The sequence below is a fragment of the Musa acuminata genome, chromosome BXJ1-2 (genome assembly GCF_036884655.1).
Source record: "Musa acuminata AAA Group cultivar baxijiao chromosome BXJ1-2, Cavendish_Baxijiao_AAA, whole genome shotgun sequence".
Classification (NCBI taxonomy): Eukaryota; Viridiplantae; Streptophyta; class Magnoliopsida; order Zingiberales; family Musaceae; genus Musa; species Musa acuminata.
Window position 1 is genome coordinate 25513490 of NC_088328.1, and position 18979 is coordinate 25532468.

The 18979-nt window shown below is 40.1% G+C and overlaps 3 protein-coding genes and 1 non-coding gene across 5 annotated transcripts; 3 read left to right on the forward strand and 1 right to left on the reverse strand.

The window, feature by feature from the left end:
• Positions 1-17: 17 nt before the first annotated feature.
• Positions 18-3897, forward strand: LOC103975805 (uncharacterized). Its single transcript, XM_009390895.3, has 6 exons — positions 18-162; positions 248-335; positions 475-565; positions 2021-2105; positions 2192-2348; positions 3603-3897. The coding sequence occupies exons 1-6, from the start codon at positions 106-108 to the stop codon at positions 3716-3718; spliced, it is 594 nt and encodes a 197-aa protein (XP_009389170.2). The 5' UTR covers positions 18-105; the 3' UTR covers positions 3719-3897.
• Positions 3898-4203: 306 nt separating this feature from the next.
• Positions 4204-4275, forward strand: TRNAT-CGU (transfer RNA threonine (anticodon CGU)). The gene has a single exon. It is a non-coding gene; the product is annotated as a tRNA-Thr (tRNA).
• A 1817-nt stretch (positions 4276-6092) lies between these two features.
• On the reverse strand, positions 6093-10203 carry LOC103975804 (uncharacterized). The gene is made up of 4 exons (XM_009390894.3): positions 9821-10203; positions 8337-9116; positions 6931-6978; positions 6093-6859 (listed from the first exon to the last, which is right to left on the reverse strand). Exons 1-4 carry the CDS (start codon positions 9998-10000, stop codon positions 6539-6541), a joined length of 1329 nt encoding a protein of 442 aa, XP_009389169.1. The 5' UTR covers positions 10001-10203; the 3' UTR covers positions 6093-6538.
• Positions 10204-11303: 1100 nt separating this feature from the next.
• On the forward strand, positions 11304-17682 carry LOC135604960 (U-box domain-containing protein 44-like). 2 transcript variants are annotated; one of them, XM_065094617.1, is made up of 5 exons: positions 11304-11598; positions 14270-14819; positions 14922-15231; positions 15606-17203; positions 17310-17682. In XM_065094617.1, exons 2-4 carry the CDS (start codon positions 14283-14285, stop codon positions 17183-17185), a joined length of 2427 nt encoding a protein of 808 aa, XP_064950689.1. In that variant the 5' UTR covers positions 11304-11598; positions 14270-14282; the 3' UTR covers positions 17186-17203; positions 17310-17682. The 2 variants fall into 2 exon arrangements, with proteins under 2 accessions (XP_064950689.1, XP_064950683.1); XM_065094611.1 differs by having other exon boundaries at positions 15606-17595.
• Positions 17683-18979: the final 1297 nt, after the last annotated feature.

Here is an 18979-nt window from a genome sequence, read left to right on the forward strand (position 1 = left end):
CGTAAAGCGCATTCTAACCTCTTCGAACGAGCATATGGGAGCCCATGTCCAAAGGCCGAGTCCACTTCTCCGACAAAGAAGTGGCACGGCGGAGACGAGCGGGCGATGGCGATGGCGGCGGCTCCTGGCAGCAGCAAATGTCTCCTGGTCACCGGCCCTCCGGTAACTCCACACCAAGCCCCCACTGTGTTTTTGTATATGAGCGAGCAAATCTTTCATCTTTCTCTCATGGTTGCTGTTATCTTAGGGCCTGGGGAAGACGACCTTGATCACGAGGGTTCTTGAAGCCCTGCGGACCTCCCATCCTCACCTGACCGTTCAGGGCTTCTACACTCGTATGATCACCTTTCCTCTCTCTCTCTCTCTCTCTCTCTCTCTCTCTCTCTCTCTCTCTCTCTCTCCTCTCTCTCTCTCTGTTGTAGTATTGTTGTTGATGATGATGTTTCAATCTTTTGTTGTTACTGTGTTGCATAGGTGAGGTGAGGGAGGGGGCGGACAGGGTGGGGTTTGAAGTCGTCACCTTGGACGGTAGGCGCGGCCCCCTCGCTTCCTCCAAGATCTCAAGGTTCGTTTTGCTTTTCCTTTTCCTTTTGTTTGATTTCCTCGCCTTCCCCGCATTCAGCTGCGGCTGGGACTTATCGAAGCAGGATCTTTGCCTGTTGCTGATGATGTGCTGGTCGTTAGAGTGTTTTCGGAGAATGGTGGTGAGAAAGGGTTAGGTTATGCGCACCAAGACTTGGAAACACATAGGGAAAAGAGAAAGGATGGGTTTCTGGAAGCCCATACCGTAGTGGTCGCCGGAGAATTTCTATTGTTCCTTGAACTCTGATTTCTTATTAAACAGCTGATCACAAACCACCATGGTTCGCCATATGGAGTTGCATGCATATGTAGTTTGCATATATTCTTTCGACATTGTAAAGACTATCGCCACTTTTCACTTGCTTCTGGTTGACACATCCATGTTTTTCAATGCAGCTGTGAATATGTGATGAAATTATAAATAAAGTAGTTGGTGGTTCTTAGAGGATTTGCTGTTTTCTATAATAAGCATTAGTAAATGGTTCGAAAAATCTTGCCAGGAAAAAAGGTATGCAGGTCTGAGGTGCTTATATTTGGTGCATTTCCAAGATTTTGTGAGGCTATATTTAGGATGTCAAAAGAAGAACTTTACAAGAACTCGTAATGCATATTGGCAGTAGTTAATAGTTTGTAGTTCAACATTCAGTCGAAAAGAACATGTGGTGTAAGGAATCAGTAGTAAGGAAAAAACTGTTGAAATGTGATTTTTTTGTATATTGATCTACATAATATCATTTTTAAATTAAATGTGTCAGCTAAAAGTGGATTTGGTTGGAGAAGGAAATTCTTTGAACGTGTTCAATCATTTGTCTAATTTTGTTTCCTGCATCCAGCAGGCAAGTTCTGTTGGACCTTATAACCAGGTAGATCCAGATCTATGGCTGTTTTAGTCTCCATTTTCATCTAATTATTGATTTGTTATTTCAAAATTAAAGTGTTTTTTGGTGTAACGTCTTTCCTCATATATTTGTTTAGTTCACACTTGTTGTTCTAGTTGCGACCAACACACCAGTTTTTCTTTGCAAATGCATAAGTAATTATGGGTTGGTTGGCGTAGATGTTGGCCTTCCTTTTCTTTTTTTTTTTCCATGTTAGATCTAGCTTACAATGGATTGCAAAAGTAACTCTTGCCAGTTAGTTAATCTTCTTTTGGGAACCAGTTATAAAGTATCGAGGGTTTTACATTCTCTATATTCTAACTGCTTTTTGATTTTTTTCCTTATTTTTTGCATGTTTGCTAAGTTTTGTACTAATTTTATACATGACTCTTTTCTTTTTCCTCTCAGGATTTGTTATATATTAACCCTGGTTATTTAAAGTCCTTATAGTTTTACTGCTCTCATTGTCATCATTGTCTTCATTGCCTTGGTTGTCATTATTATGTGTAAAACTTAAAAGTTCTTTTCAGGCATAATGTAACTTATCTTTGCGATTGTAGCACAGAGTCTTTCAGGTGGCCTACTGTTGGAAAATATAAAGTAGATGTTGCCTCATTTGAATCTTTGGCATTGCCTCAATTGCAGGTAAGCTGAGATTACTACTTGCAAGACAGCTTCTAGTGCTCTAATGTGTAGTAATAGTGCTAATTTCGTTATGCATTTCACATCAGATCAAGGAAGGCATAGATCTTTTTATAGTTGATGAAGTGGGTAAAATGGAACTATATAGTTCTTCTTTTTTCCCTGCTGTTCTGAGAGTTCTTGATTCCAATATTCCTTTTTTGGCAACGATACCTATACCTAAGTTTGGCCGTGACATTCCCGGAGGTACACTGTTTTCCTTTAATAGCTTGGTGTTTATGTTTGTGCTGATTTATGAAGTTAGATAAATTTAAGTTACTTAAGATAAAATCATAGATATTTCATTTGTTTGTCCGTTTCTTGTGTCTAATTTGTTTTAACTTTTCACACAACTTCTTGTCCAGTTCCTTATCATTAGTATATCACTACATTGAAAGAGCATCCGTAGCTCATCTCATTTTTGTGAATATTATGATGACCGTTCCACATTCCATTCTTTTGAATTCTGATCTCTTTGGATAACTAAAGTATTCTTCATAAGATATCATGGTTGGAACTAATTGGTAACATCTATTATTTGTCTTACGATAGTACATTTCATATTAGTCCACAGTGTGTAACTTTGAAAATATTTTCGAGCCTGGTATGCCAGCTTTTTTCTTTATTGAAGTTACATACACCAGGTGGATGATCTTGCATCAGTTATTTGATTTCTCTGTTGCCAGGTGTAGATGTTTCTTCTAGGGGGACTTTGATTCACATTCTGCAAAATATTTGTCTTCAACAGACACCTATACCAACTATGTATACATCCCTAATTTGTAAGATCTACACGACCAACTCCATTGTACAGTCCCACACTGCTTGGCCAAAAGATAAGATTTCCACATAGATGAAATATGATTCCTAGGGTAGTAAAAGGTATAATGTCATCAGCGGCTTTCCATTTCAAGCTACTCAAAAGAGGCTGGTTTTTATTTTCTAGTTAACCTTTGTTATTGAGTTGCAATTTCAATTTAGGGCTTAGCAGATTTTGGTTCTCCATCTCTAATAATTATTTTACACCAGAATCTACAGTCAAAAAAGCTTTTGCACTTTGACTAAACTTCCTAATTTACTTTGTTTATTTACAATTAGTTTCCAACACCATGTTTGGTCCCATCATTATCACGTAGCTTAGGATTTGTTGGAAAATTGATGCTTGGCTCATGATGCCTTAGGTTTCGCAAAATATTCCTTTAGATTTTGTTGACTTGGTGTGCGCTTTACAGTTGACTAAGTTGTGTTTAGATTGAAGTTCTTTTATCAGCTTGATCATACAACTAAGGAGATGTTAATAACCAACAATTATTATGTTGACTTAGAGTGTGCTGACTGCATTCACATGGTCTCCCTAATTTGTTTTTCTATGATGAAGCTTTTCATTGACTCTATGCCTCTTGCTTTCAGTTTTTGTTTTCCTTTTTTGCTAACGAAACCATTTCAACTTTAAATTTGCAGTGGCAAGGTTGAGAAATCATCCTGGAGCTACTGTCTTCACACTGAACCCAGGAAATAGAGATGCCATGAAGGACACCATATACTCTCAGATTGTTAATCTGCTACAGAACCACTGAAACCGTAATTCTTTTTTTTTTTCGCTTGCTAAAGCAGACATAATGTGGATTGAACTACTCTGTTGCACCTTGTTCTTATTTTCTTCGACCGCAGCATTATTATATGTGCTGAATGAGAAAACCATTTGCAGCATCCAAAGACTCGAGGTTTTCAATTAATTGAACTGTCTTTGTCTTTCTGTGGTGGATGCCCTACGTGAAGGAACATGCTGCTTCTTCAGCTTTTAGTTAGCTTGAATTGCTTATTTTCCAGGTGAATTCTGATCTTGTGATGTCTTTTCTGCTGCTGAGAAATCTAAATGTGTCAAAATCTTTTGATCACAAGTCATGAAAGTGGCAAAGAGCTGCCATTCCATTGGTTGGCTTTGTGCGTTGAGGCGAGATGTACATGTGGCCAAAGTGTAAATAATGCACAGGAAAGGAAGACGAGTAAAATAACGAGTGAAATTATATGTATATGAATTAATCAAGACTCTAACATCGTCGCTTCCGTAGCATAGTGGTAGTGCGTTCGCTTCGTAAGCGAAAGGTCGCGAGTTCGATCCTCGCCGGGAGCTTTATTTTTTATTTTTTATTTTGGGGAAAATATTTCAACTCTCTCTCCCGTGGCAAAATATTTCTTGAAAGTTAGCCTCCCTCCTTTGGTTCAGTGATTGGTATGCACCTTTTTTTTCCCTTGATTGAGTTCTGCATAATTCGCTATTCCCTTATATACTATCCCTTATCAAGTCAGTCTAATCAAATGGAATCACAAGGCAAGGGCAAAATAAGAAAAAAAAGAATCAAAATTCCAATACCTATCTGAATTAAATCACGATCTGATATCTCTAGTGACCTAATCTATGATCATAGTATATGCATGGTATTATGCAAAATATCGATAGTGACTATTATTTTTTTATTTTTTATTTTGGGAAAAATATTTCATCTCTCTCTCGAGTGGCAAAATATTTCTTGAAAGTTAGCCTCCCTCCTTTGGTTCAGTGATTGGTATGCACCTTTTTTTTCCCTTGATTGAGTTCTGCATAATTCGCTATTCCCTTATATACTATCCCTTATCAAGTCAGTCTAATCAAATGGGATCACACGGCAAGGGCAAAATAAGAAAAAAAAGAATCAAAATTCCAATACCTATCTGAATTAAATCACGATCTGATATCTCTAGTGACCTAATCTATGATCATAGTATATGCATGGTATTATGCAAAATATCGATAGTGACTAGATTAGCTCGATTTAATTTGAGCATGCATGCATAGCACCGAGAGGTCTCTGATTTAGCGTCCAACCTACACAGAGAACGAGGACGAGTAAGATTCCACATGTGATCAGTCTTATGATAAGTTAGTAACAAAATAAAAAGTAATAGTCTTAAATAAAACAATAACTAACATCGATATCCTTGATCTTGCAAGCTAGATCTAGTATCAACTTGTTCAAAGATTGAGATTGAGTGAGGTTCTCGATGTGCTTCCTCCGATAGTAAGTTATTAATGAAATGATTGTATAACAATAACCAACTTATATTATTATGATCTAATAAGTGTTTTTATAATTGATACAATTGAAAAGATCATTCTAATTGACGAAATATTCTATTAGCATTTTATATTAGACATATATATCTCAATCGTTAATGAGGTCACTAACCATCTCGATCTGACCCACCTGTCATGTGTTAGGGTGAATATTTTTTGAATTTTATTTAGAACAAGATAAATTTGTAAAATGCTAAATCCATTTTATATTGGACTGATGGCTCATTTGTTAATCAGATCCCTAACCATCTCGATCTGACTCAGCTGCCACGTGTCTTGTCCTCGTTAGAGTGAATATTTCTCGGATTTCATTTAGAACAAGATAAATTTGTAAAATGCTGCATCCGATATTAAGCAAAGATGTGGAGAAATGACATGAAGCAGATTGTTATATGCTCATCAAGGCAAGCAAGGTTGATAGCTCAGCCCATATCAGGGCTTTCCACAAGAGTGTGAACTTTTCTTGAGATATCTCTGTCATGAGCTGGAATTCTTAAAGATACCAAAATGCTTCAAGCCAGAGAAGACACTCATTTCATGTTTTGTGGAAGTATTGCCATCATTCTTGCTAGATTTGCTTCTTAATGATCAGCCATCAAGAGTGGTTAAAAGCCTATAAACAAGCATGTGGAAAGTTGAGATTGAAATCTCTATCTTTGTGAAGCATTAAAATGACAAAATTAAAAAGGACAACTTTGTTGCATGCCATTCAAGATTAAAGAATGAAAGATCCATCACCTCTATCTACGTAAGGAAAACCTTTCACCACTGTGACAAATGTTTGTAATTTCAGATGAAAGGCTGTATATGCCCATGAACCATATGCAAACTTTGAATTGTCATAAACTTGTAAGCAAATAAATTAACCGATCAAATTACACGAGTAAATCCCACACCACACCACAGTTTCTCAAAATGAATCCTGACCTAAAAGTTCATCAAGGCTCAACTTTAAGGTCGAGGAAAAAAAAAAATACAGGTAATGTACTCTCAAAGGTTAGCCTGTAATGCATAAAGACATGCAAGGCCCTCCCCTCCTTATTCCTTCCCTTTTATCAATTAATATATAACCACTTACAAAAATAGAAAAAACATAAATTTTGCACATTACACATCTGATGGCGGCGTTGTCTGTTATCCCCGTGTTACTTTGTTGAAGCTGCTTTCTCCAAATATATCACCGATGATCCGATCATGATTGAAGATACCACTTGTATAAAGGAATAGACATAACAATTACTTGAGAAGACGATACCAGAGGACGGTATGTAGCTGAAGCTTCTCACTTCCCCACCTGAACTTTAAGCTTACTCATACCAGTCTCCAGCTTTTCCATACCAGCTTCATTATTTTCACCACCAGATTTTGCATCTCTGACCTTAAGCCATGGATGTTGCAGACACTGTGCCGCCGTTGGTCGCTTCTCTGGAGCAAAGTCAAATAGAGGGCATAGAAACTCCACAAATTCATGGGCAATGGCCTCAGAAAATTTGTATTTCTCAACAAGCAACCGATCCAGAGGCCAGAATTTCAGCCTTCGTATCCTCTTCAGGTCTCCATACCTGTCAAAGTAGTCCTTTGATCGGGATCCAGTAGTAGCAATCTGAAGAGCAGCGTGAAAGCTACTTATTATCATGCATTAAGCGAGTTACAATAACAAAAACCAGTTCTCACCTTTTTGGGCATCTTTCCAAGGAGCTCCATCATTAAAGCCAAGTGATCCTGAAAAAGAGCCAAGTTGTTTAGTGAAAAATAATTCATAACAGAAGTTGAAATTATTTTCAGATGAAACAAAACAATCACAGGCTGGAGCTTGCAAATACACGTCTTGATATCAAAAGAACATTTGGAGCTTATTAATTAGTTCTAACTATTTCACACATTTATCATACAAATTCAGAAGTTGATGATTTAATTAAAGAAAAATAACTAATGCAAGACAACGAGCAAAGAAGAAAATAAAAGAATAGTTGCTAACAAGCAAAGATGTAAGAACCAGGATCCAAACTAGAATAATGCTTTGGAGAAAAATCCATAAAGTTCGCATTGGGTAAGTGATGCAAGTTACACATTTTAAGATTAATTTGTAATAAATGAATACCGCTAAATTACACGATCAGCAGTAGTTCCTGACTAGAGTTGGATGACTATAAGTCCAAGTTTTTGGAATCTGCATCTCTACCATTTTTACATAAAAATAACCAACACCACATTTTTGCAAAAGAAACAATAAAAATACATTCTTATACATTCCAAGATGCTTTTGATTAAACATTATGAAAGAAGGATACATGTTAATGCTGATACCAATCAGGGAAGAATAACTTCTACTTTCAAGATGATCATTTTTGACACATAAACATGAAATAAAGTGAATACACACACACACACACACACACACACACACAATTGATGTTAGAAAAGTTACATAGACATATGCTGTTGGAAAAGCACCAGTATTGCATTCCAGTCTGCCTTACCAAGAATGCAAAATATATCAAAGCCTGTTCTATTGGAATTTCAATAGACTAATTAATTTAACATCTTCCACCATTTTCTCTCTGTTAGTCACTATTATGTATATAGTGAAACCAAACTAATATAATCTACTTCCCCTTTCTGCTCTCTCTACCAAGTTCCAAATTATATCTTGCTTACTAAAGCTTCAATCTCCAATTCTATACACAGCTTCGGTACAATGCATCAGTATTCTGTCCACTTCACATGTTTCAAACTAAAACTCATTTCAAAATATTGTTTCAACATCTTGGAAAATACAATATTTTCCATTAACAGGGATGAATTTAATCTTTTAAGGCTGAAGCCATCTCATATAGAACTCTCAACAACATCTGCCAAACACTTTTAATTGAAGTCAAGTGTGACCTTCAACCAGGTTTTATTTGTTCTTTTGTCCATATAATCCAGAATAATGCTGGAAGAATGTGTACAAACATATGTTCAGGCGTCAGCTAAATTTCTAAGCAACAATGTCAATTTAGATCAGTGCTTCCTTTGTTTACCCAATTTTCGAAGTAAAAAAGTAAGTATTCTTGCTTATATACAGGTAGGAGCCATACCTCATCTTCACTATATCCTTGGCCAATTTTAGGAGTAAATAACATATCTCCAGTGGCAAGCTCAAAAGCCATGCAAGCAAAAGACCACATATCTGTGGAAAATGAGTAACCAGCACCAAGAATGACCTCAGGTGACCTATATTGCCTTGTCTGGATATCATCAGTTAACTGTTTATCGCACCAACAAGCATTCCCAAAATCCACAATTTTGCATCCCAGATCAATCCCTTCTAAGCTCCTTTCCTGCTGCAAAACCAGTGGATCTGATGCTCTCCTCTCAGCGATTCTTGCCCTTGCCCTCTTTGCCTTTTTCTTCAGCCTCTTCTCAATCATATTGACCACCGTTCCCCCATTTGGGTTGCCCTCGGGCCTCTCTAGGATTGGGGTGAACCCAGACCTGACTGGATCCTTCGAAGGATCAATAGTGGAAACAAGAAGAACATTCTCCAGTTTCAAATCTGTGTGAATGATGCCAACTTCCCGGTGCAAATAATCAAGACCAACCAAGATAGACCTGCATATGTTTCTCACTCTATCCAACCCAATGCCTTTATAGCGGTTGTACTTGACAAGCCGAAGTAGGCTATCGCCAAGGAACTCGATTACCAGGCAAAGATGCTGTCCATTTGGTCCAACATGCTTGAAGTGGTCAAGCAATCGGACGATGCACTTGGAATTTGAGGCATCTCCTTCGGCAATTGCTGAAAGCAGCTCAATCTCATGGATGGCAGCTTGAGCGAACTCCGGTGCACTCTTTTGGATTTTGAGAGCAACAAAATTCTGCAGAACAAAATAACTGAACGTGAATTCGGAAGAAAAATAAAAAAATGTACCAAGAAGAGAAAAAATACCGATCTGCACAGGACAAGAAGGCAGCAAGAATGGATAGCGATAATTATACGATCGAGAATATGAGGCAAACAAGAAATAAAATTAATAGATGATGTTAATCACCAAGATTAAAGTTAGTATGCAATTCTTGGGAAAAAAAACAGGGTTCAGTAACACCACTGTCGAATGCTTTAAGGGGAAAAGAATCCCATAAACAGTGAGACTATCGAGCACAACGTAGAAAGTGTGGAGAATGAATGAAACATCATCAATGCTTTTCCATTCACGGCAATAATCATTCAGCCGTACAATCTTGAACATAAAATGCGTTAAAAAGAAAGTACAAGAAATAAAGGCACCCTCGTCTTAATAATTCTTCAATCAATATGAAATATTCTTCAATTGAATTCAGTGCAAAAAAGATCAAATCGAAGAAAGGTCGGAAAATCGAGTTAAATCGAAGACTGGAACAAAAATATGAGAGATTTAGCAGATAATTGGCAAAGATCTACGCAAGGTCGCGATCTTTAGAAGAGAATTGACATCAAACGGAGTAACTGGCGGCTAAAGGCACGATCTTTCCTCAAACCATCGCCAACCCGGGGAAAACATCACGGAGAAGGAAAGAGAGATGCGGGAGTGCGATCGAGCACCTGGGATCGGGTGTCGTAGGCGAGCCAGACGGTGGAGAAATGGCCCCACCCGAGCTTCCGCTGGGCGATGTACCGCCCGCCGGCGAATTGATCGCCGACCCTGACGGCGTGGTACCCCCCTTTCCTGTAGGCATCCACGCCCTCGTCCTCCTCCGACGCCGACGACGACGAGCACGACATCTCGCTCCCTCCCCGCCCGCGTTCGCTCCCAAAGCGACTCTTTTTGGTCGCCGGCTTGTACCCGAAGGATCCAAAACTCCCACCAACTAAGAAGGGAGACGGAGAACGAGGAGAAGGAGGAGGAAGGAGAAGAAGCGGATCTGATGGAGGAAGGAGAGGCGATGGATACAACTGGCCGAAAGGAATATGACCGCTTCCACCACCTGAAAAGTGTTCGCACCAAAGAGCGAGAGAAAAAGGGGTGAGTTGGTTGTTTCGTGACTTAACTGGAGTGCATCTCAGGCTGCAAGAACGAACACGGCACGCGTGTCAAGCAACGGTTGGGATGGCGTTAAGATTCGGACTTGCTCCTGGACTCATCCACCTTTGCACGGTTGGCAATGGGTCAGATTCGGGTTCGATCAGACGTCACGTTTATGGGCATGTAAGCTTCATCCACATCAATCCATCATTTTCCTCGCAATCTAATGTACTTAATTCTTTTTTTGATTTTTTGAAGATTATAAATCACGGTCCAATGACGATTTCTTGTACATACACCGAACATGTATTAGCATCATATAAAAAATATCGTTCACGATATATATATATATATATATATATATATTCCTCAATAAATAAGTCATATATATATATATATAATTATAATTATAAATTCGGTGAAAAGCAAAGGAAAAAGCAGTGAAACATCTCTGCCCCCGCCAGCTCACTGTTGAAAGATGGCATATGCATAGTTCTTTACTAAAGCACTTTCAAATAAAAAAAAAGTACATAAAAAAGTTTTATATTATTAGAATAGATTTTGATTATCCGATCCATCCGATATAAATGCCATTAGAATGAAAAAAATAAATCTTTAAGTGATTAGGATGGAGACGGAGACTTTGATTAATCACGATCAAGCATGATTTTGTTTTCTAATATTGTTTTTTAGAATATTTATATACAAAAAAATAATTTTTTGTCAATTTTATTTTTTTTAAATTTCAAAGGATTTTTATACTAATAAACTGCATATGAAAATTAGATGATGAATTTGTTTTTCTCTATCCTTCTTTGCCGACAATAGAAAAGGAATAAATTTCTAAAATACTAGTCAAATAATATTTACTTCATTCCAGCGAAATCTCATCCTATTTGTTGCGAAAGAAAATTCAAATAGCATTATTTTATTGATCACTAAAATATTTTTGTGGCACGAGTCTTGGTCTAAGTCGTTCACGTCCGACTCGCCAGGTTGACATCGTTCCCAAGTCTCCACGCGGTAACTGCTACCTTCTTATTCCTTTTCACACCCCGCGCCTACGCATCGCTTCTCGTCTTCACTGCCCATTCCCCTCCTCAAGCCCCGAAAGCTCCAACCTATCGACCGCCCCACGACTCGACGAGGAGTCAAACCTCTCCTCACTCTTCTTCCCTTCTCTTTCTTCTCATCCCTCGATCCGTCCTCCCTCTCTCCGATCCCCCTCTGGGCCCCCTCGCGGCGCCGGGCGGAGAGCGTCGAGCCCGAGCCAGACATGGGCCCTGGCGGCACCCGCAGAGGCGGAAAATTAGGGTTCTTGTCCGTGTAAAGATCCCCAGGAAGAGTTCCAAATACGGTATGGATTTCTATGCCTAATTAGTGTCGGTAGATCTTCCAGACCCTGCGTCGGTGAAATGATCAAAATTTAACTTCGTTAGACTCTAGGAAGACCAATTACGGGTGAAGATTGACAAGATTAGATCTTTTTCATGATCATCGACATGGTTGGTTTTGGCACTGTCGAGACATTGGCACGTTTGGCTGGGGTGCTCCCCTCATCTCTGCTAATTTTGCTTGTTTCATTGTGGACATAGTTATTTCATGTTGCATGTATCGGACGGTTATCTTTGCTTAGGGAAAATACAGATTTATTTTGTCGCCAGAGGTTTATACGATCCTTTGCGAAGATAAAGCCATAATCCTGAAGATAGAATAGGTCTAATAGTGGATTTATATACACAACAAAATGCATATTTGATTAAGCTCAACCTAGTTATCATCAAAATTCTCAACAACGTACATATTTGATTAAATTTCGATAACTGTTTTAAGTAAATGATTGGTCGAAAAACTTGCAAGGGGAAGTTCTATGCAGCTCTTGACTTTGTATAACCTAATGTTTTGTCTCGTAGCTAATTTTTCTTATTTATAACTGTTAACCTCTATGGTGGGGAGTAAACCTTATAACCTTGTTATACGTCAACCTTATAACCTTGTTACATATGCTTATTGATGATAATATTTTGGTCTAGCCAATTCTTACTTTTGCTCCTACTTTGCAACGAGGTTGAACTTGGTCTTCTTGCGAGTTGAATTTTTACTTCAATCAATTGAACTATGACAACAGGTCATGATGAAATAAGCTCTTGTAGCATCTTTATTGGCAAGATCTAGTTTTATGTATTCAGGTCATTGATTGGATTGAGGCTATTGCTCCCCATTGAATATGTATAAATCTTTTTTCTTAAGGTTAAGGTCCGTTTTAGCCCATGTGGTTTTGGTCATAAACCTTTTAAGCTCTTATGGTTTACTCGTGTTTAAATAACCTCTACATTTTTAAAAATGTAACATATAAATCCTTTCCGTCAAGTCTGAGTTAACAGACGTTAGAGTCTGCCTACGTGGCATGCTAACTCACAATAAACTATTGATATAATGACACATGTAATTTAAGTTAAAAAAAACTGATAATAGGTCGATTTGAAAACGTGGACCAGTTGTCACGGCGGAGTGCTCCCACGCCTTCCACTTTCCCTGTATAATTGCCCACGTGATGAGCCACGCCAGCCTTGCTTGCCCCATCTGCTTCGCCTCCTGGTGCCACGCGCCCTTCCTCTTCGTGCTCCGTCGTCGAGAAGACGATACACCAGTTGTCGAGTAAGGGGCGGCGGGAGAGACGGAGAACCGAAACCTGAATAGGAGAACTACCAACGTTGGTAGCTGAAACATCAGCAAAGGCGGGGAACAACAGCTAGGGGTGAACAGAGTGGCTGTCATCGCTGTCGTTGCTATTGCTGCTGAGGTTTATGACAACGACGAGTCGTTGCTACTAGTGTCGAAGCCCAACTAGGGAGGAGGTGTGCGGTTCAATCATATACCAGAAGCAGCCAATGAGGACAAGGATGAGGAAGCTTACAGCAATGATGAGGAGACGTAGGACGTGGAACGAGAGGACGAGTTCTATGGGCTCCTTACGGCCCCTCGCACCCGATCTACTAGCTGCACTGACGGAGAAGTCCTTCGTCGGTCGACACCGAGGTCCAGGGCTAGTGGCATCCTTGTGAGCGTGATGCTGTAGGCGGCCCTGCTCTCGGAAGAGCAGAGGCACCGAAGCTACAAGGTGGCTCTCAAGGTGAAAGAGCCATCGATAGGATCCTTCGCCCCTCTCTGTGCCCCGATTGATTTGATGACAGGGGAGAAGCTCCGGATGTTGAAGCGTGCAATGCGGCTAGTGGTTTCCTCTTTGGGCCTGGGGGATCGGCTCTCCATTGTGGCCTGTTCGGCTGCCACAAGTGCTAAGAGGCTCCTCCCTCTACGACAGATGTCGAGGCAAGGCCATCGCACCGTTCGCCAGATCGTGGAAAGGTTCGTTTTGAAGGAAATTGATTAGACAGCCGGTCCACGTTTTCAAATCCATCTATTTTCATTTTTTTAAACTTAAATTATATGTGTCATTATATTAATAATTTATTATGAGTCAACATGCCACGTAAGCATACTCTAACGTATGTTAACTCAAACTTGAGGGGAAGGGCTTATATGCTACGTTTTTTAAAATATAGAAATTATTTTAGACACGAGTAAACCATAAGGGTTTAAGAGATCCATGGTCAAAATCACATGGACTAAAATGAACCTTAATCCTTTTTCTTATTATTGCAAGGATTTGGTATGTCGTGTAGGCATGTAGTTTTTCAACAACCTTGAATTTAAAAAATGACAAAATCAATCAAGAATTATAGTTTCAGTTGGTTCAGGCAGTTTCATGCTAGGTTGTGCTTGGCCTACCTGTATTGCGCCTTCAGCCACCTCTTCTATAATATGATCAGCCCTATTTTTAGCCTGTTTTGTCTGGCACAGAAAATGTGACAGATTGCTGTGCCATTGGTATTTAGATTCTTGAATGCAATTATTGTCCTGATACCACTGATCCATATTATTTCATAACTTAGTAATTTCCTTTTTTTTAATGTCTTACTGTTTTGTTTCTAACCTCTGAAGCTGCTAAATTTGTATCAATTGGTTAGATTTCTGGAAGAGATGGCAGAAAGTTGGGATGGTGGCCATTCAGATGATAGCTTCCGTGACAGTCTATACACTGAGCCTATATATGAAGCATTTCTTTGTCCCCTTACAAGGCAAGTTATGAGAGATCCTGTTTCCATAGAGAATGGGCAGACTTTTGAGCGGGATGCAATAGAGAAATGGTTCAAAGAATGCAGGGATAGTGGAAGGAGGCCAACCTGTCCGTTGACACACGAAGAGTTGAAGAGTACTGATTTAAACCCCAGTATTGCTCTGAGGAACACTATTGAAGAGTGGACCAAAAGAAATGAAGCTGTCCAGCTTGACAAAGCATGTAGAACACTGTCTCTCGGGAACTCAGAGATTGATGTTTTACAGTCTCTTAACTACATCACACATATTTGCCAGAAAAGCAGGTACAACAAGCATGCTGTGCATAATGCAGAGTTAGTACCAATGATTTCTAGCATGCTGAAGAGTGGCAACAGGAAAGTGCGACTTAAAGCTCTAGAAACTCTTTGCATCATAGCTGAAGGGGATGATGATAATAAGGTTGTTTAATGTCTGTTGGACTTGCAGATGCTTTGGAGATTCTGGATGTGTCTTTCTTCCTTTCTTTCTGTATTGATAATATTTGAAAATGTTGTTTTGCAGGAAGTTATAGCTGCGGGTGACAACATCCGAACGATTGTGAAGTTTTTGTCACATGAGCATTCCCAAGAGAGAGAAGAAGCTGTGTCATTATTGTATGAGCTTTCAAAATCTGAATCTTTGTGTGAAAAGATCGGTGGAGTCAGTGGAGCAATTCTTATATTGGTTGGGATGGCAAGTAGTAAATCAACAAATATCTTGACTGTAGAGAGAGCTGATAAGACATTAGAAAATCTAGAGAAGTGTGAGAACAATGTGAGGCAAATGGCTGAAAATGGCAGATTGCAGCCACTTCTTACCCTTCTCCTGAAAGGTGCTTTCTGCTGCTTAATTATTGTCCATCTCTACTAGTCCTGTTTCGTTCCTTGTTCTTTTCCTCTATTTTGACAGTGCTTATGTGATTTCTCTTTTAGTATATGTTTATCTGAATGTTCCTAATTTCCTATTTTTCTATTGTTTATCAATACATATTATTTCTCTCAGAAATTGTCCTGTTCTAATTGTTTATCATGCTAGTGGGCTCCTTTTTTCTATTTACTCTTTTTTTTCCTTATGCTGGTTTGTGTTTTTCTTTGTTCTGGTGGTGGTTTTAAATAAAGGAGATATCTTAAACAGTTTCTACATATGCTGACACCAAAGTCTTCTAAATGCAATTCGCTCTCTAAATTTATATATAAAACCTTGCAGGGTCACCTGAAACACGGCTGTCAATGGTTTCTTACCTTGGAGAGCTTGTTTTGAGCAATGATGTGAAAGTCTTTGTAGCCCAGACAGCAGGTTCAGTTTTAGTTGATGTCATGAAAAGTGGGAGTAATCTGGCAAGAGAAGCTGCTCTCAAGTCTTTGAATCAGATCTCATCTTATGAGACCAGTGCAAAGATACTTATTCATGCAGGCATCCTTCCCCCACTTGTCAAGTACCTTTTCACTGTAGGCGTCAACCAACTACCCATGAGGATGAAAGAGGTATCTGCAACAATTCTTGCCAACGTTGTGTCCTCAGGTGCTAATTTTGAGTCCATTCCTCTTGACCAAGATCGTAGGACTTTGGTTTCTGAAGACATTGTTCACAATCTCCTTCATCTAATCAATAACACTGGACCTGCTATTGAGTGCAAGCTCCTTCAGGTGCTTGTTGGGCTTACAAGTTCTGCCACCACTGTTGTGAATATAGTTGCTGCAATAAAAAGCTCTGGTGCTACCATTAGTCTCATTCAGTTTGTTGAAGCTCCACAGAAAGATGTTCGAATGGCTTCTATAAAACTTCTGCAAAATATATCTCCCTACATGTGCCAAGAGCTGGCTGATGCTTTGCGTAGTACTGGTGGCCAGCTCAGCAGTTTGATTAATGTCATTGCAGAGGACAATGGGATCTCTGAAGAGCAAGCTGCTGCAATCGGACTCCTTGCTGACCTTCCTGAGAGTGACACTGGTTTAACTAGGAGGCTCCTGGAGGAAGGTGCTTTCAAGATAGCCTTTTCCAAAGTGGTCAGTATCAGGCAAGGGATAACTCGTGGGGGGCGCTTTGTCACTCGGTTTCTGGAAGGGCTTGTTAGGGTTCTCTCCAGGCTCACATATATTCTGGAGGGTGAACCTGAGGTCATTGCCCTTGCTCGTGAGTACAGTCTTGCCTCACTCTTTACTGATCTGCTTCAGATGAATGAACTGGACAAAGTGCAAAGAGTTTCGGCACTGTCACTGCAAAATCTCTCCAAACAGTCAAAACATCTGACACAGGTCCCAGTCGTTCCAGAGCCACGATTTTTCTGTTCCATATTTCCTTGTCTAGGCAAGCAACCAGTTATAACCGGGCTATGTCGAGTCCATCATGGTTTCTGTTCAATAAAGCATAGCTTCTGTTTGTTGGAAGGGAAGGCAGTAGAAAAGTTGGTTGCTTGTTTAGATCATACAAACGAGAAAGTTGTTGAGGCTGCTTTAGCAGCATTGTGCACTCTTTTGGATGATGATGGGGACATCGACCAAGGAGTATCGGTGTTGGATGAGGCAGATGGGATTAAACCAATTCTGGATATATTGCGTGACAATCGAACGGAGATACTTAGGCAGAAAGCTGTGTGGGCGGTTGAGAGGATTTTGAGGAATGATGACATAGCTAATGAGATTGCGGGGGATCAGAATGTTGGGACAGCATTAGTTGAAGCATTTCGGCACGGGGACTATAGGACGAGGCAAATTGCGGAGCGAGCACTGAAGCATGTGGATAAGTTACCCAACTTCTCTGGGATTTTCACAAAAAAAGGGGGATAAGAGGTGGAAGGATGAAAGGTTTGTATCACATTTAGACGCATTTTCATACTCTCATTTGTATCTTCATTTCTATTTTGAACTCAAAACTTTGATGACATTTTCTTGTCAATTTCTTGGTGAAAAGGGTTTAAAGGGTGTTGATGGCCAAATTACCTACTTGGTGACTCCAAAGAGAGAGAGAGAGAGAGAGAGAGAGAGAGAGAGAGAGATTGTAGAGCAAGTGCCAAAGACGCATGAAATTTGCATAGCTTCTCTCGGTTATGTCCAAGGATGTGCTGCTGATGGCCGAGAGAAAGAATTGAATGTTCGGTTGTATATGGACTTTGAATGTACGTTTGTCTCTCTCTGTCCATTATGTTTCACATTCCAAATTGGTTAGAGATATAAAATGACTTACTGAGAGTCATCTAGTGTGGTCGAGTTAGATGTTGTGTAAGCATGCAGGTTGCTTATGTATGATGTATTTTGCAATAAAGGTTTCATGGCATGCTAGAAAAGCAATAGGGTTATGGTTGGATGCCTGTTTTCTAATTAGTCAACCATATCCAGCCTCACTATACACATTTGATACTAACCTTTGTCTATATCTAGCTATGACAATGGGTCAACCAATTATAAAGCTCACCTTGATCTCATAAAAATAGATGATATTAGTTTTCTCTCATTTCATTATAATTAAACCATGAGAATACATGTAACTGAGAATTGTACTTTCAGATATCAGACCTACATCCTATACAAGTCTGTGTATCAAAAATCTATGTATCAACACACACGGTATGTCAACTAATGCCACAGTGCTAGAAGTGGAGGAGATAGAGAAGATGAAGTATGTGAAGATGGAACAAAGAACGACCAAGGAGAAAAGATGAGAAGGATGTGAAGATGGAGCAAAGAACGATGATGAAGATAGATTGAAGGAGAAAAGATGAGAAGGATGTGAAGATGGAGCAAAGAATGATGATAAAGATAAGGATGAGGAACAACAACAAAGTCGGAGAGGAGTGCCATCAGCAAGCCAACCAGGAGAGCGTACAAGCAGCAAGCGATGAACGGCAGAGTATAGAGGGGAGGGGAGGGGGGGGTGGGGTGGGGGTGTTATTAAAGGAACTTTGATTTTATTTATTTGAAAATATAAAAAAAGAATGAGCTTGTGGTTTGAACCTGATAGGGCATATTTTGGTAACCTGTCCTTTGACCACTATCCGCGGCCACATCAACGTCAAGGTCAACACACCGGACCCCACCCCCCGGTTAACACCGTCCCGCAAAGGTCGGATGACGCCGACCGAGTACCGTGCCGCCTCGTAAAAATCGGGTCAGCACCGATTGAGTATAGTGCCGTCCCGCAAAGATCGAGACGGCACCGACCGAGTATCGTGCCACCTCATAAAAATCGGGTCTGCACCGTCTGAGTATAGTGCCGTCCTACAAAGACCGGGACGGTGCCAACCAAGTGTCATGCCGTCCCGCAAAGATTGGGACGATGTCAACCGAGTACTGTGCCGTCTCGCAAAAGTCATGTCGGCACCGTCCAAGTACAGCGCCACCCCGTAAAAGGCAGGACGACGTCAACCAAGTACAGCGCCGCCTTGTAAAGGTCGGGACGACACCACCGCACAACGTCGTGACGCCCAATGTCGGCCCCAAGAGTAAGTCCACCACCCGGAGAGTCGACAACCATAAATATGATAAGTACGACTGGTCCCCCACTGGAGGGATAAAATCCCATCGCGGGGCCAGCGACAGGAGGGGTCTTTGGCTCATTTTTCCACCCGGTGCTAACAAGATCTT

What these genes read in the sequence shown, in the direction of transcription:
- LOC103975805 (XM_009390895.3), top strand. Translation starts at nt 106, where the DNA reads ATGGCGATGGCGGCGGCTCCTGGCAGCAGCAAATGTCTCCTGGTCACC. An exon ending in GCTTCCTCCAAGATCTCAAG is followed by an intron (nt 566 to 2,020) that starts GTTCGTTTTGCT and finishes TTGCGATTGTAG; the next exon opens with CACAGAGTCTTTCAGGTGGC. An exon ending in TGGCCGTGACATTCCCGGAG is followed by an intron (nt 2,349 to 3,602) that starts GTACACTGTTTT and finishes TTAAATTTGCAG; the next exon opens with TGGCAAGGTTGAGAAATCAT.
- LOC103975804 (XM_009390894.3), bottom strand. Translation starts at nt 10,000, where the DNA reads ATGTCGTGCTCGTCGTCGTCGGCGTCGGAGGAGGACGAGGGCGTGGAT. An exon ending in AAGGATATAGTGAAGATGAG is followed by an intron (nt 6,979 to 8,336) that starts GTATGGCTCCTA and finishes GCTCTTTTTCAG; the next exon opens with GATCACTTGGCTTTAATGAT. An exon ending in TTGGAAAGATGCCCAAAAAG is followed by an intron (nt 6,860 to 6,930) that starts GTGAGAACTGGT and finishes GCTGCTCTTCAG; the next exon opens with ATTGCTACTACTGGATCCCG.
- LOC135604960 (XM_065094617.1), top strand. Translation starts at nt 14,283, where the DNA reads ATGGCAGAAAGTTGGGATGGTGGCCATTCAGATGATAGCTTCCGTGAC. An exon ending in AAGGGGATGATGATAATAAG is followed by an intron (nt 14,820 to 14,921) that starts GTTGTTTAATGT and finishes GTTGTTTTGCAG; the next exon opens with GAAGTTATAGCTGCGGGTGA. An exon ending in TCTTACCCTTCTCCTGAAAG is followed by an intron (nt 15,232 to 15,605) that starts GTGCTTTCTGCT and finishes AAAACCTTGCAG; the next exon opens with GGTCACCTGAAACACGGCTG.